Below are 13,040 nucleotides of genomic sequence, written 5' to 3' on the forward strand. Positions count from 1 at the left end.
AAAATGTAAATCTATCCAATTTCACAAATGCAGTCTGTATTTAAAGTATGAACAACAGCTGCGACCACATTACGCAGTCAAAAGGGCTGTGACACGATGTGTCCTTCATACAGTAAATAGTGAAGCTGCACAGCTATAGCTCTGCGCCTGACGTATCACATTCATCTGTGACACAAGTATGAACCAGGCTTTAGAGTTTTACAGGATTCTGAAACAGCATGTTGCAAAGAAAGCCTCTGTAAGTCGGTAAACTTCTGTTCTCAAATGCATTTGTTCTTCTGTCTTTACAGAAAACAGCTCACTTACATTTTTCTTTGTATTTTGGCTGTCACCCATTTACTTGCTTGCTGGCTCAGCTATCTCATTTCGCTGACCTACATGGCTACATGTAAATGCTGCGTGCATACGCAACCAAACAATTTACAGATATTTGGGCCCTTCGCTTCTAAAAAGGGGCAATAAATGTGACCCAGAAGTTGTTAATTCCTGTAAATGTGCATAGTTATTTCTCGTCTGTTCCAATTTTACCATTACAGAGATCCAATTACAAAACAATATTTAACAAATCCATAAATTCATTACTATATGCTTGTCCATACAAGGGTTGATTTATAACATTGTCCCTGGGTGTATAGCCACCATCTATGGCATCAGCTGTTTCTAGGTAAGTCTACAAGGGGGTATATACATAGTCATTCATCAGTGATTACTGCCTATAATTCTTTCAGAATTGTTCATGGAGTATTCTGTTTATATAACAAGTTCAATCTGTGGAAAGGAAAGTTATGCTTAAACCTCATTTTAAACAGCTGAATTCTAGGAATTACTTTCCATACTGTAAATCAAGCGCTACATCAGCTTAGCAGCACAACATCATTTTAAACAGTTCAATTCAGGGGTGCCATTTTCTTAACAAATATATCGATCACGTATTGCAGGGGTTTTACTATTTGGCCTACCCTTCCTGTGTGTTCAATGTTTATATAATTGTGTATTTTTATGTTTCCACCAGGCATATATGCAGCCTCACTTATTAGGGAACGAGTTCACGCATTTAGAGTTCCCCAGAAGAGTCCAGAGGAAGGAGCTTGGGAAGAGGATGCTCTACAGGGCTTTCAACATGACAGGCTGGTGAGGATAAAACAGCTTTCCATTCTGTAGCCAGGGGCTTCAAAAGGCCCATTTCAGTGTTCTTCACTACCAAAAAAAAAAGGCCAAGGAACATCCATTTTTTAAATTTATTTATTTATTTAAAATGTATTTCTTTTTTTTTGTTTACTGTTTTTTGACATTCCCTTTGAAACTAACCCATGTGAAAAAAGACCAGATTATAGCTAACACAGCAGAAGAGTCAGCTTTTATTTTTGATGTGGCTTTGAACCTTTCATCCACTTTCTATAGTTTTGATAATTTGATTATATGAGAGCTACCTGAAAACTTATTTTTGTTCAACTTTATATCTATTTTTACTGTTTTACAGGCAGTCTTGTCAAATTGTCATCTTTTCAATAAAGACAGTTTGTCCATCACTGTAAAACAGTCAATTTTAGGATATGCAGCAATAGTAAAAGAAGTTAGTGAAATTCTTTGACTAGAAGTAATTGAAAGACTTATTTTAATTCAATGCTGCAGCTTCCAGACGTGACTTTGAAATTGCTTAAGACAGTACCTGGAAACCAGATATTTTTTTAGAACTGATACCAAGTTTGCAAATACTTCTTTACTAACCTATATGCTGAACAAAAAAAAAAATATATATATATACACATACTTTTTTTAGTTTGAGAATCCTGAGGGCTTGTTTATATCTAGGTCTGACACCATAACTTTTTTAAATCTTGTCTCTTCTTTCTGCTCCTTGCGTGGCCATGGCAACAGCTAATTTTACAGATCAGTTGATTGGCAATTAATCGTTCCAGGGGCGTAAAGGGATTCTTCCCGTGGAGATTTTTCTTAAGAGAGATCAATATTAAGAAGAAAAAAAAATTGAAGGTCATAGTGACTTCCACCTATAAAATGTTATTTTTATTCCTACTTTAGAACAATGTTAAAAATAAAAGTTGTATCGCCCAGTATTTTATCATGGGGGCAGGGAATTGAGAAAGAAAGGTCAAATTATTTTTTATATATCAACATATACTTGAATACCTGCTTTTTCAATGAGATTTGGGCACAAGGCACAGCCACTGGCCTATGATATATTAAAAAACAAACACAAAAACAAACATATTTTAGTGTGATGAGGCTAATGAGATGCAGACCTGTGCAGCTGTATTAAGACAGTTGTGTAGCTCGGAAACCTAGTTAGCTAATTGGAGCAAGCCAGATAAGTGTAGATTTTAAACCTTGTGGTTTTTAATTTTTTTTTTCAATGAGTGTAAGGTATCAATGTCCCTGTAGTGCTCAGATTTCTTTGCTTCAGTGTGATGTATGGCCATACATGTCAGACAATGAGCCTTCTGGGCCATAGAAACTCAAACCATCCAGAGGGGTTTTCTCCCACAATTGTTGCTTATTTATATTTCCAAAATTATGAGCAGGTTCTGCCTGATGAACTGAAGCATAACCTTGTTTTTTTTCTAATGAAATGTGCAAGAGTGTGAGATATTGTAATGGCAGCAGCTGTCTCTGTGCTTACCCGTTCTCTCATTTGAACTGTTCCTTGCCTCCTGTCTGTGTAAATTGGATTGTGTTCAACTGCAGGGGAGTGGACAGGCACAGTGGGTGCAGTGCGGTCGTATGTTTTATTTTACGAAGCTAGCTTGACTGCTGTGCCATAGATCAATGGAAATGAATTCATTGAATCAGAGGGCAGGGCTTATTAGAGAGGCCTCAGACAGAATTCCTCAGAGACCCTATTTAATAAACCAGTCCCGTTTGATACTCTTCATTACCATTTACATTGATTCCTAAGGCATTAAAAAGAAAATGTGCCGGGCCCACTTTGTGCCGAATAATTTTCCAGCCTCAGAAAATTATATAAAATTAAAAACCTGCCCTTGTTAAAACAATGAATTTGAGGATTAAAAAAATATGCACCTAAATAATTCAAGCACCCTCAAAGGAAATCTTTGTCTTTTTATTTTGTTGTCGACTGAATTACAAATAGTTCTGAAAATAAGCCAAAATATATATTTTTGAAAACTACCATTCATGCAATGTGACATTTCACAAGCTTGATGTAATAATTTGTAGCACTGATAAATGAAATGGTGTGAATAAGGTTTTTCTGAGATAATAATGTTGGTGCCATGGTAAACGCTGTACATCTTTGGGGTCATTTGTGGGATAAAGAGTTGGTAGTGTTATAACAGACCATCTGCATAAAAAAGAAACTAGCTGAGTTGAAGATGTTTCAATAGCCAAAATATGGCATGCAGATAGGCTAAAAAAGAAATTGGTTGTTATTTAGGTATTGCATTATAAGCATGTTTTCCTTTGGGTATCCCAAAACATAATAAAATGATGCACAAAGTAGCCATAACAGACTTGAACACCATTATTATTATTATTATTATTATTATTATTATTATTATTATTATTATTATTATTATTATTTATTTCTTAGCAGATGCCCTTATCCATGGCGACTTACTAATCTTGTGTTGATGCAAAATGGGCCTGCTGTGAAATTAAGCCATAGAAGCCTGGGCTTCAGGTCAGACCAAGACTGCATAAAATACTGAGCAGATTTGCCTCCCATGAGAACTATTAAACAAGTCTGCCAAGTGGATTTTTTTCTTCTATATTCTATTTAGCTTAAGGCTTTACCTAATTTGTCTTCTCGATGATTCAATGGGCTCGCTATTACAGAATGTCCGTGTGCAGCAAAACAGTTTAAAATTGGTTGATTTAATTTAACGTTGTGACTAAGTCAGTACCTAATTACTGCCTGTAATGTCTTTCAGTCCACAACAGCCGTCTTCAATTCACCAGCTTGTCACATACAGCAGTGGAATTTGGATAAGAGTCACCCATTTCATACAGTCTGTTTGAAACCGTTTCTAAGCTGTGTTCTGTGTGACAGACTCCTGAGTTAGCACTGCCTGTTTTAAAGAGGCAGTGTATTCTCAGATTCAAGCTGGGTATTTTCTCTAAAGCTGTACAACAGGATTAATGTTGTTAAATTGCGAGCTCCGTCTCGGGCTCTGTGATGGTGATGGATTGTTGTTTGCAATGTGCAGGTTCTGCATGTTTTAAAGATTCCCAGCAAGCTGAAGAAACAGCAGGGGAGGAGTCCTGACCTGTACCGTACAGCACATCTCCTGACAGTGATGAATTACCCTCTCACTGTGGAAAGCACGCAAGGAGCTTATCCGGTACTGTAGAGCAACTCCGCTACTACCAGCACCAAAAGATTAGAGAGAGAGAGAATAATAAGATGATATTTGACCCCCAAGTTATTTGAATAAGTACACATGTACTGCTAAATTTGACAGTACAGAGTATAAAAGAGCATTTGAACAAAAATCACACAGAAGGCTTACATATTGTATTTATTTATTGACTTTTATAAAGATAATCAATAACCCAGTTTTTTTGTTTGTTTAAATACTGTGTGTACTAAAACCATTAAACCAAAACATTGTAATAGAGTACTAAGTTCACACAAGGAACCTTGCAACTCATGCTTTCTTAAAATCATTAAAAAAAAAAGAAAAAAAGTTTCTGCTTGTGCAGCTTTACATCAGGTTATCCCCAGCCTGCAACAGACAAAGCACATGACCTTCCTAACAACAGCTGGCTGCTTGTGCTTGACGGTACATCTCAGTGAGCTCATTGTACCCTATACATTGCTTTGCATCATATTGTAGTGTAGGAGCACCACAATACTACACAGTCCTGAATACTGTACGAGTAACATACTAAAGAAATCTTTTACAATTGTATTTTATTTAAAAACAAAAACATGCTGATATGATCCTTGTAAAGCCAGCATATGGTATTGATTATCTGGCTGAAGACTTGGGTTGGCACTCTCTCCACCTGAGCAGAGAGTGTGAAAAGCACAGCAATCTAACAAGCTGCCTTTGTTTTTTTTCAGTTGTCTAGCACAGTACATAGTGACATGGACATAACAAATTAACCTTGAAAAGGCCAGACGCCGTTGAAACTAATCGGGTCTGACAAAAGAAAACATTAGCTGCAAAAGATTTTCCAAACTAAGCAAACTTAGTTTTGACACTGCCCTTGTTACACCTCCTGGAATGTTCTTGGGATCGTTGAATACCTGTTTTGTTCATTGTCTGCTGTTTTATTTTCATATTGGTTTGGCTCTGCAGGGGCAGTTAGCTCTGTCTTATTTCTCCCCACGCAAAACAGTGAATCTTACTGTTTTGGAATGATAGCTGTATCAAGTTCTAAAAATATTATTTAAAACCAGCCTCACTGTGTCCTGTGTTATCTAATCTATCAAAAGGTACCTCTCAGTGGTCATGTTTATCCAGGATTGGTTTTTAAGATGGCTCACTTGGCTCAGTGTCTATCTGTTAATGCTTTCTCATTGCAGCATGGTTTTCAACAAATCGCATGCTTGTGAATGCATCTTTTTGTTTTGTGCTTCAGTTTACTCTAACAGCTGTTTCTTGCTGTAGTCCAAAACAAGCACCTTGTGCAATGCAAGGATACTGTAAATAGGACACTGCAGTAAACATTTAGAATGAAATGACATGCGGCTGCTATAAATCGACCATGACAAAAAAAAAAAAAAAAAAGAAAGAAAAAAAGAGAGTTGGCTCACAACTTGTCAATTGAACAAGTGAGATTCAGTGTATTTGTCATGGCATTTACCAAGTCAGATATTTCAAGTGTCACCTTCAACTAAGACGCTGTCCTCCTTTTTCTTTTAATACTGTTCATTGTTGGTAACAGCAGTAATGTATGAATATTTAGCACACTGTACACTTTTGTTACAGTGCATGACTTCCTATTCGGTGCAAAACTGTATTATAAGAGTCTCTAGGTTTGTATGTAGGTATGTGTACAAGAAATAAAAAATAAAAAAAAACTGTTTTGTGGCTGTACTTTTCCAAAGCTGTCGCAGCCACTCAATCAGCGCCTCATCTCCCAGAGACCATGGCATGAATTTGCAGGGCAGTAAATACACTGCCCTTAACATTGACCTTTGAGCCAATATGGCTGGCTTACATTAAGCACCCCTGTCTACAAAAAGGTATCTTGCCATAGATGAGTTCAAAATAGACAGTTCTGCATATCCTTTAGCCTTTAATCAGCTTTCTTCTGTAGAACCTGGGTGCACCCCAAAACAGCAAGACCTTTAGGAGCATTAATACATAAATTACACTTTTCATGTATTCTTTACCAACTAACTTTTCAGAAGTCCCTCGGTACAGCTATATTTGTTAAAATGTTATTAAAGGAGGCGAGTATTGGGTCTTTTTTTAAAGATGTTGTTTGATCTGTGACTAATTCCATATATTAACTGCTTTGAATGAATTCATTAAGGCTCTAAAAAGAAAGGAAAATATTTAGGCACCAGATAACTTAGATATTGATGGTGGAATTAAGAGAATCCAGTTTCAATTGCTTCAAATACCTTTTAATACATAGCATTTATTGACAGATTTTAGTCTGTAAACCACCAATCGCTGAAGAAATTCTCTGCAGACCATAGATAGATTCACAGAGGTCCTAGAACTGTGACTGCATTCTTGTTGCAGTATTGTTTTGACCCCCATTTGTCATAAGGAGGAGCAATTTCAATATACAATTATAGAATAGCACAGCCAATTCAACTGTGACTCCCAACAATAGTGCTCTAATAAAGGAGCGCCGTATCTGCCCTACATACCAGTTGTTTTTCTGTGTTTGGGTATCACTTGCATCTTATGAAGAGGTGCTGTTACATTGATTAAATAAACAATGATTAAGCTATCCTCTCTTTTCTACAGGGCATATAAAACCATAGAGGAAGATGACCTGAAGTTTCCTTTAATTTATGGAGAGGGCAAGAAGGTAAGCAGCATCCACCTTGACAAAATGATTCTCAATGTGTCCCTTAGCCTGTCAGCTAGAAGGAAAAACATGGCACTCGTATAAAATATGCTGGTCATTGGGGGCGTCTTTAGGGATATCTGTTCTGGGTTAATATACTGTATATGGTGTGACTCCATAGGTAGACCCCCTCTCTCCCTCACACAAACACACATTGCCCAGAGTTGCAGCTTCACAGACTCTGACTGTAGAAAAGCTTGTTTTGCTTTCCATTAACAAGGCTTGTTAATTGGGTCTGCAACTTTAGTTTTCTGTCAAAGGCTTTTAAAATGTATAATACACATGCACATGATGATGATGATGATGATGTTATTATTTAATTATTTAGCTTTAATACGATTGATGCTTTTATGATATAACCATATGTAAACCAGCTATCTGGGCTAATATTAAAATACTGACTTTGGCTCATAATAAGCAGAATTGTGACCAATTTGGTCAAATAGTTTTGAAATTACTGTTATTGAAATTAGCTTGTAGGTACACGTTTTGTTTTTCCCTCACCTTTATGGTTTGACGGGTCTTTGGTAAGCTTCTCCTTGACAAAAATTGATTAAAATGCACTATCTGCCATTATTAAGAGAAGATAATGCTTTACTAGGCTTGCAGAAGAATATATGCCCAATATATAAATAATGGTAATATTTTTTTTTCCTTGCAGGCACGTGTCATGGCCACTATTGGTGTCACCAGAGGACTAGGGGACCATGATCTGAAGGTTCATGACTCTAACATCTACATCAAGCCTTTCCTCTCCTGCTACCCCGAGGTATTCATGTTTCTCTTTCTTATTTAAATGATTCAGTGCATTGCTGAATGAATTATAAATTGTCAATTCTGATGAAAGCTGCAAGTGATGCTCAAAATGATTGACACCTGCTTTGAAAAGTATTATTACATTAAGGTGCACAAATCATAACTGTCGCTTAAACAGCAACATATTTCAGGATTTTTTTAAATAAAAACTAAACTTATAAATGACCAAACAGTCATTAGATCAAGGGCGAAACAGACGTTTCCAGTAAAATGTAGTTGACAAATTTTGAACTGGGGGCATGAACTGGAAAATCATGAGAGGGACACTGCAACAAACTTTCCATCTCAAGTCAGCTACTCACAGTAGAATGCTGTGCAAGTCAATTGACCTACTTGTACCTCAGTCCTCCAAGCTGTACAGATGGGACAGAAATAGGACTCGGATGGAAATTAAATATTGCCTTGCTGTTTACTTATACAGGTAATTATTAATTCTCTCAGGGCTAGATGGAAATGTATTTGACTTGCTGCTGTGCTTGAATATATCAAATTGACCTGATATTCTGTGAATGCCTTGGCTGGTTGTAGAATAATACAGTATATCATCATAGTCTGTGGCTAGGCCAAAAGTATCTCAAGTAAGATGGCCTAATCTTCTCCTGTGAAGATCTAAATGTGTTTGAAAGTAATTATGCAAGACATAGTGGAAGAAGTAGGAAGAAACAGAGAAGATAACATTAAACCCTTCTTAGTGTACTGTGCTATATCATGGTAAAATAAAAGGAAACTGAGGCATAGCAATTCATATTGTATATTAACATAATTAAAAAAAGGTAAAACCCTGTAACTGTGTTACTGCAAAATTACTTTTTCTATGAAGATGTTTTAAATGGGCAAAAGGAATATCCCCACTATAAATGTACCTATTGTGAAGTACAGTGCATGAAAGCCATACAGAGAATATGTAGATCAGATTTTACATGGTTGACATTTTACAGTATGGGCTCATTCTGAAATCCAGCTGCCAACATTGAGGGGGTTGTGCTTTTTCTGGGCTATGCAAAAGGGGGGTAAAAGTAGCTGTCAGATCCATATTAATGTTGTGGCAAATAGCAGTAACAAGCAGAAATTGAGTTGGCTGTTGAGGAGAAATAAATCAAGGCTGTAGATGGGCATTCATTTCAAGGTTGCTTTTTCATATTCCATTTTCATGAAAATCCTATTTGTTTCTTTTGTTTAATTTTTTATTTTTTTTAATTGGACCTTTCCCTTCTAATACAACATTTATGAAGCATGGAGTTTAAATACAATCCTTCAGTGTGTCAATATATTTGATGGGGATTGCACATTCTGTTTTGATGTTCAATGACACTGTGGCACCAGTCAGTATGGATGTGGGATTATCAGAAAGAAAACTGGATGGCAGATTACAGGGTGTGAATAGTGTGTAATTCAGTTACGGTTACTGCATGGAAAGGGTACAAAAGCCATTCACATCCAATAACACTTATTTCACCAGTAGTAAGAGCAGGAAACTGTAGTTGGGCAGTTATTACCTTGTTATTAAATGGTTATATATGCCTCATAATCTAAAGCACTGCAGAAAACTTATTGTTATGTACCATTGACTGCAAAGCTAACCTAAAGGTTCATACTTTGAAGTCACCTCTATAAATCAGTCTGCGTGATGATTCCATTTGACCTTCTCTCTTTAGGTCAAAGTGTACAACCTCAAACAGTATGAGCATGGAGCGGATGATGTGCTGGTGTTAGCCACAGATGGGCTGTGGGACGTGTTGTCAAACGAAGAAGTGTCAGAAGCTGTTACAAATTTTCTGGTAAACTGTGACCCTGATGATCAACACAGGTACATGTGAGATTCTGAACTTTTGCTTTAACACCAAAGGATTTTGCTCACACAGTGTAAAATGTTAGGTTTCCTCAGGTAGAGCTAACATTATTCCTGAATAGGTAATACGCATTTTATACCTCCTGTTAGCTTTAGGCCCAGTGGCCGGTCATTTTCACAATGATGACACCTGTTTTCTTTGCTTGGGTTGATATACACATTCGTGAAGACAAGCAGTTTTAATATTTCAAAATATTGCTACATTTAAAGTCTTATTAAAATATACACTATTAAACTGGAACAGTATTTGTACATAAAATTTAAGAAGGATGTGTTATAAAATTGTTTCCTCTATGAACTTTCCTAACCCAGGTACACAAGGCTAGTGAATTAGCCCACTGCCCCACCTACATCTAAACCAGCTTTAGATATACAGTACACGTATACAAATATGCACAATAACAGCTGTGTTTTGTGACTTGCTGGCTGGTAGTGTGCATAGTGGTAAATTATTTAAATTACTTCTAGCAGAGTTGATTTTTGAAAAGTTACTGTATTTTGTGCTGAAAGATTTCAATGGCACATAAAACTAACATTATGGAAAACCATGCCTTTTTGTTTTGCGCTGTGGCAGGTACACTCTGGCAGCTCAGGATCTGATCATGAGAGCTCGAGGAGTTCTGAAAGACCGAGGCTGGAGAATCTCCAATGACAGACTTGGTTCAGGGGATGACATCTCTGTCTACATCATTCCCTTAATATATGGGAACAAACAGCCCTAGTTGTTAACTCCCAGTTTAAAAGGAGGCTCACTCAGGCTAACGGGGTAATGTTCCCCTCCCGGTGTCACCTCAGCTTCCTTACCTTTCCCCTCTCGTACGCATCACTTTGAAGGGACCCTTGCTAACTAAACATGAGTAAGCCTCCTTTTGTAGGCTACGCAATGACTTAAATGGTCGTATATTAAGCTTCTCAACCTGAGAGCAATCCCAGGATTCCCCAGCTACCTTTTGAAATTCAGGATCATGTTAATAAACCATAAGAAGCTGATCCAGCATTATAAAAAAAATTCCCCAGTTACTGACAGCTGGCAGAAGGTAGCTTTCTGGTTGCCAACTAGCTTTGCACAGTTCTCTCTGAGTGATTTTTATTTTTCCGATTTTGTAAGTTTACTTGTCATGGAAGGGATCTTGCAATGATTGTAGTAAGCCTGACCCCAAATTCTGGGTTACACAAATTGTGAGCCATGTGCAGTGTGTGGTGTTTTGTTTTGTTTTTTTGGTGGGGGGATTTCTTTTTTTTTTTTTTTTATGTATTTATAGATGTTTCAGAGAAATTTTATTTATTCAACCTTAATGCTTGATCTTTCCTCTTAGTGAATTACTGTATAAATGATATTGTATAAATAGAAATCACAGATGTATATTATTGAAAATGCTCCTCTGTTTAAATATATTTAAAGTATTTTATTATGTGTTTAACCTGTTATGTTCTGCTGCTGTGATGTGCTGTTTCAGATCGAGAATGGCATCTCAAGCTTGTATAAACTCTACAAAGCAAACTTAAATAATGAAGTATAATTTGGTTTTCATTTTATAGGATACCGTGCACCTGGGTCATAATGTGTGGTACTAGTGGGAGAAATACCTAGATATACTGATGAAGCAAATAGAAAATATTTTTGCTCTCTCAAATTTAAGTTCCTCAAGAGACATTAGTAGGAACTTTAGGTAATATAATCATGCTTTGTTTTGATATTATCACTTTTTATTTACAAATCCTCTTAAGTTGTGTTACCATTGTTCTGAGAAACTTGGTAGAAACGGGTCTGTTTTTACAATGTTAATGTGAGTGAATGCTAATGATGTGGAAGGGCAGTACATCCTGACACTTTAGCTAAATGGTTCTGGAAAAGTAAAGGGACAATAGTGGATAGCTGAGGAGTCTTTAATATTGTTGTTTGTTTCCAGATCTGCAAACATTTTGATAAAACGGTTGCTGTAAAATACAACGTTGGACTTTGACCCAAGCATTAGGTTAACGTTCTTATTGATGTGATGCCCAAATAGCAGTCGGATCTAAATTCAATTCATTGGTTTACAATGTAACCTAAAGCCATATACATTTCCCTAGTAAAATATCAGGGCATTAAAAATAAACTATGCACAGCATAGAAAACACTGGGGAATCTAAGAAGATGCCATTGAATATCTTTTTATTAAACATTCTATTATAAAACATAGGTATATGTTTAAAAGCAACGTGTAATAATGTTATTTAAATGGATATTATCAAACCAATGCAAGTTGTATTGGTACATTTAACTAATTACAGATCCTTTTTGGGTGCATTCCTTGATTGTCTATATACTGTTAAACTATATATATATATATATATATATATATATATATATATATATATATATATATATATATATATATATATATATATATATAATGACATTTGCAGTACCTTGCATGTTATTCATCAAGCAGACAGACACAGGTGGTACAGTGGGCTGTTTTATAACTGCTGCTGGATCACTTACAGATTTTGTTAAACATTTACACAACCCCCAAGAAAGGAAACGGCATTATTTACACAAAAACCTCAACAGTAGCAGCAGGGGGTGGAGGGTATAAATAATTTAATGCAAAACAAATTATTTTAATAAGACCCTGTCATTCTATCAGCCTTTGAAAAACAGAAGAAAACATAAAAGTGGCATTTTGAATTTGTAAGCTGAAACAAATTAATGACACATTCCACCACATGTTTTCTCATTTTGGACTTTATTGAAATGTTCTCCATGGCAGTATTGAATCCATCCCAATCATTTCTGTGTATAAGCTGCCATTGCTGTTTATCAGACAACAAATTGGTTTTGAAAAAGGACATCAATCAGATTACAAATTGGGCTTTGCTCCATTCCTGTTTTATAAAAGTCAGAATAGAAATCCTAGTTTCCCAGCACTTAATCATTCATGACTGTCCGTGTACAATCATATTTTTAAATCATATTGAGCTTTTTCCTGAATGAATGCTGTATATACTAAGTAAGCCTAACTGAACTAGAAGGGTTTATATAAGAACACTCTTTCAAAGGATCTAATTTATTAACGAGACAAGCCTATTGCCCACTGACACTCATTTAAAAGCATGTTGGTTTGTTTGTCAGCTATAGACACATTTCCATTAGCAAGCTTAGAGGTCCCTTAACATTTACAGATCTAAAGCAGAGTAAACTTATAAGGACGGTCTTCAAAAGCTTGGACTCCACATTAATCCAGAGGTTAAAATCCCATAGCAATCCCATTGCCCTGCAAGCAGGTTTTTGAAGATAGTAGCATGTAACTATACAACAGCATTGACTTCAGCATTGGTTTACTTCAATTGAAAAAATAAATTAAAAAGTGATGAA

General features: G+C 36.2%; 1 protein-coding gene across 1 annotated transcript in view; it reads left to right on the plus strand.

Annotated features, from left to right (window-relative positions):
* Nucleotides 1–11,189, plus strand: part of LOC117419992 (protein phosphatase 1H-like) — a 30,106-nt gene extending 18,917 nt beyond the window's left edge. Inside the window, exons 6-10 of the mRNA XM_034033460.3 lie at nucleotides 1,013–1,131; nucleotides 6,912–6,975; nucleotides 7,676–7,783; nucleotides 9,486–9,637; nucleotides 10,254–11,189. Coding sequence (XP_033889351.2) covers nucleotides 1,013–1,131; nucleotides 6,912–6,975; nucleotides 7,676–7,783; nucleotides 9,486–9,637; nucleotides 10,254–10,401 — 591 coding nt within the window. The 3' untranslated portion in view covers nucleotides 10,402–11,189. The remainder of the gene's footprint in view (nucleotides 1–1,012; nucleotides 1,132–6,911; nucleotides 6,976–7,675; nucleotides 7,784–9,485; nucleotides 9,638–10,253) is intronic.
* The last annotated feature ends 1,851 nt before the right edge of the window (nucleotides 11,190–13,040 follow it).

The sequence above is a fragment of the Acipenser ruthenus genome, chromosome 14 (assembly GCF_902713425.1).
Source record: "Acipenser ruthenus chromosome 14, fAciRut3.2 maternal haplotype, whole genome shotgun sequence".
In the NCBI taxonomy this organism is placed as follows: domain Eukaryota; kingdom Metazoa; phylum Chordata; class Actinopteri; order Acipenseriformes; family Acipenseridae; genus Acipenser; species Acipenser ruthenus.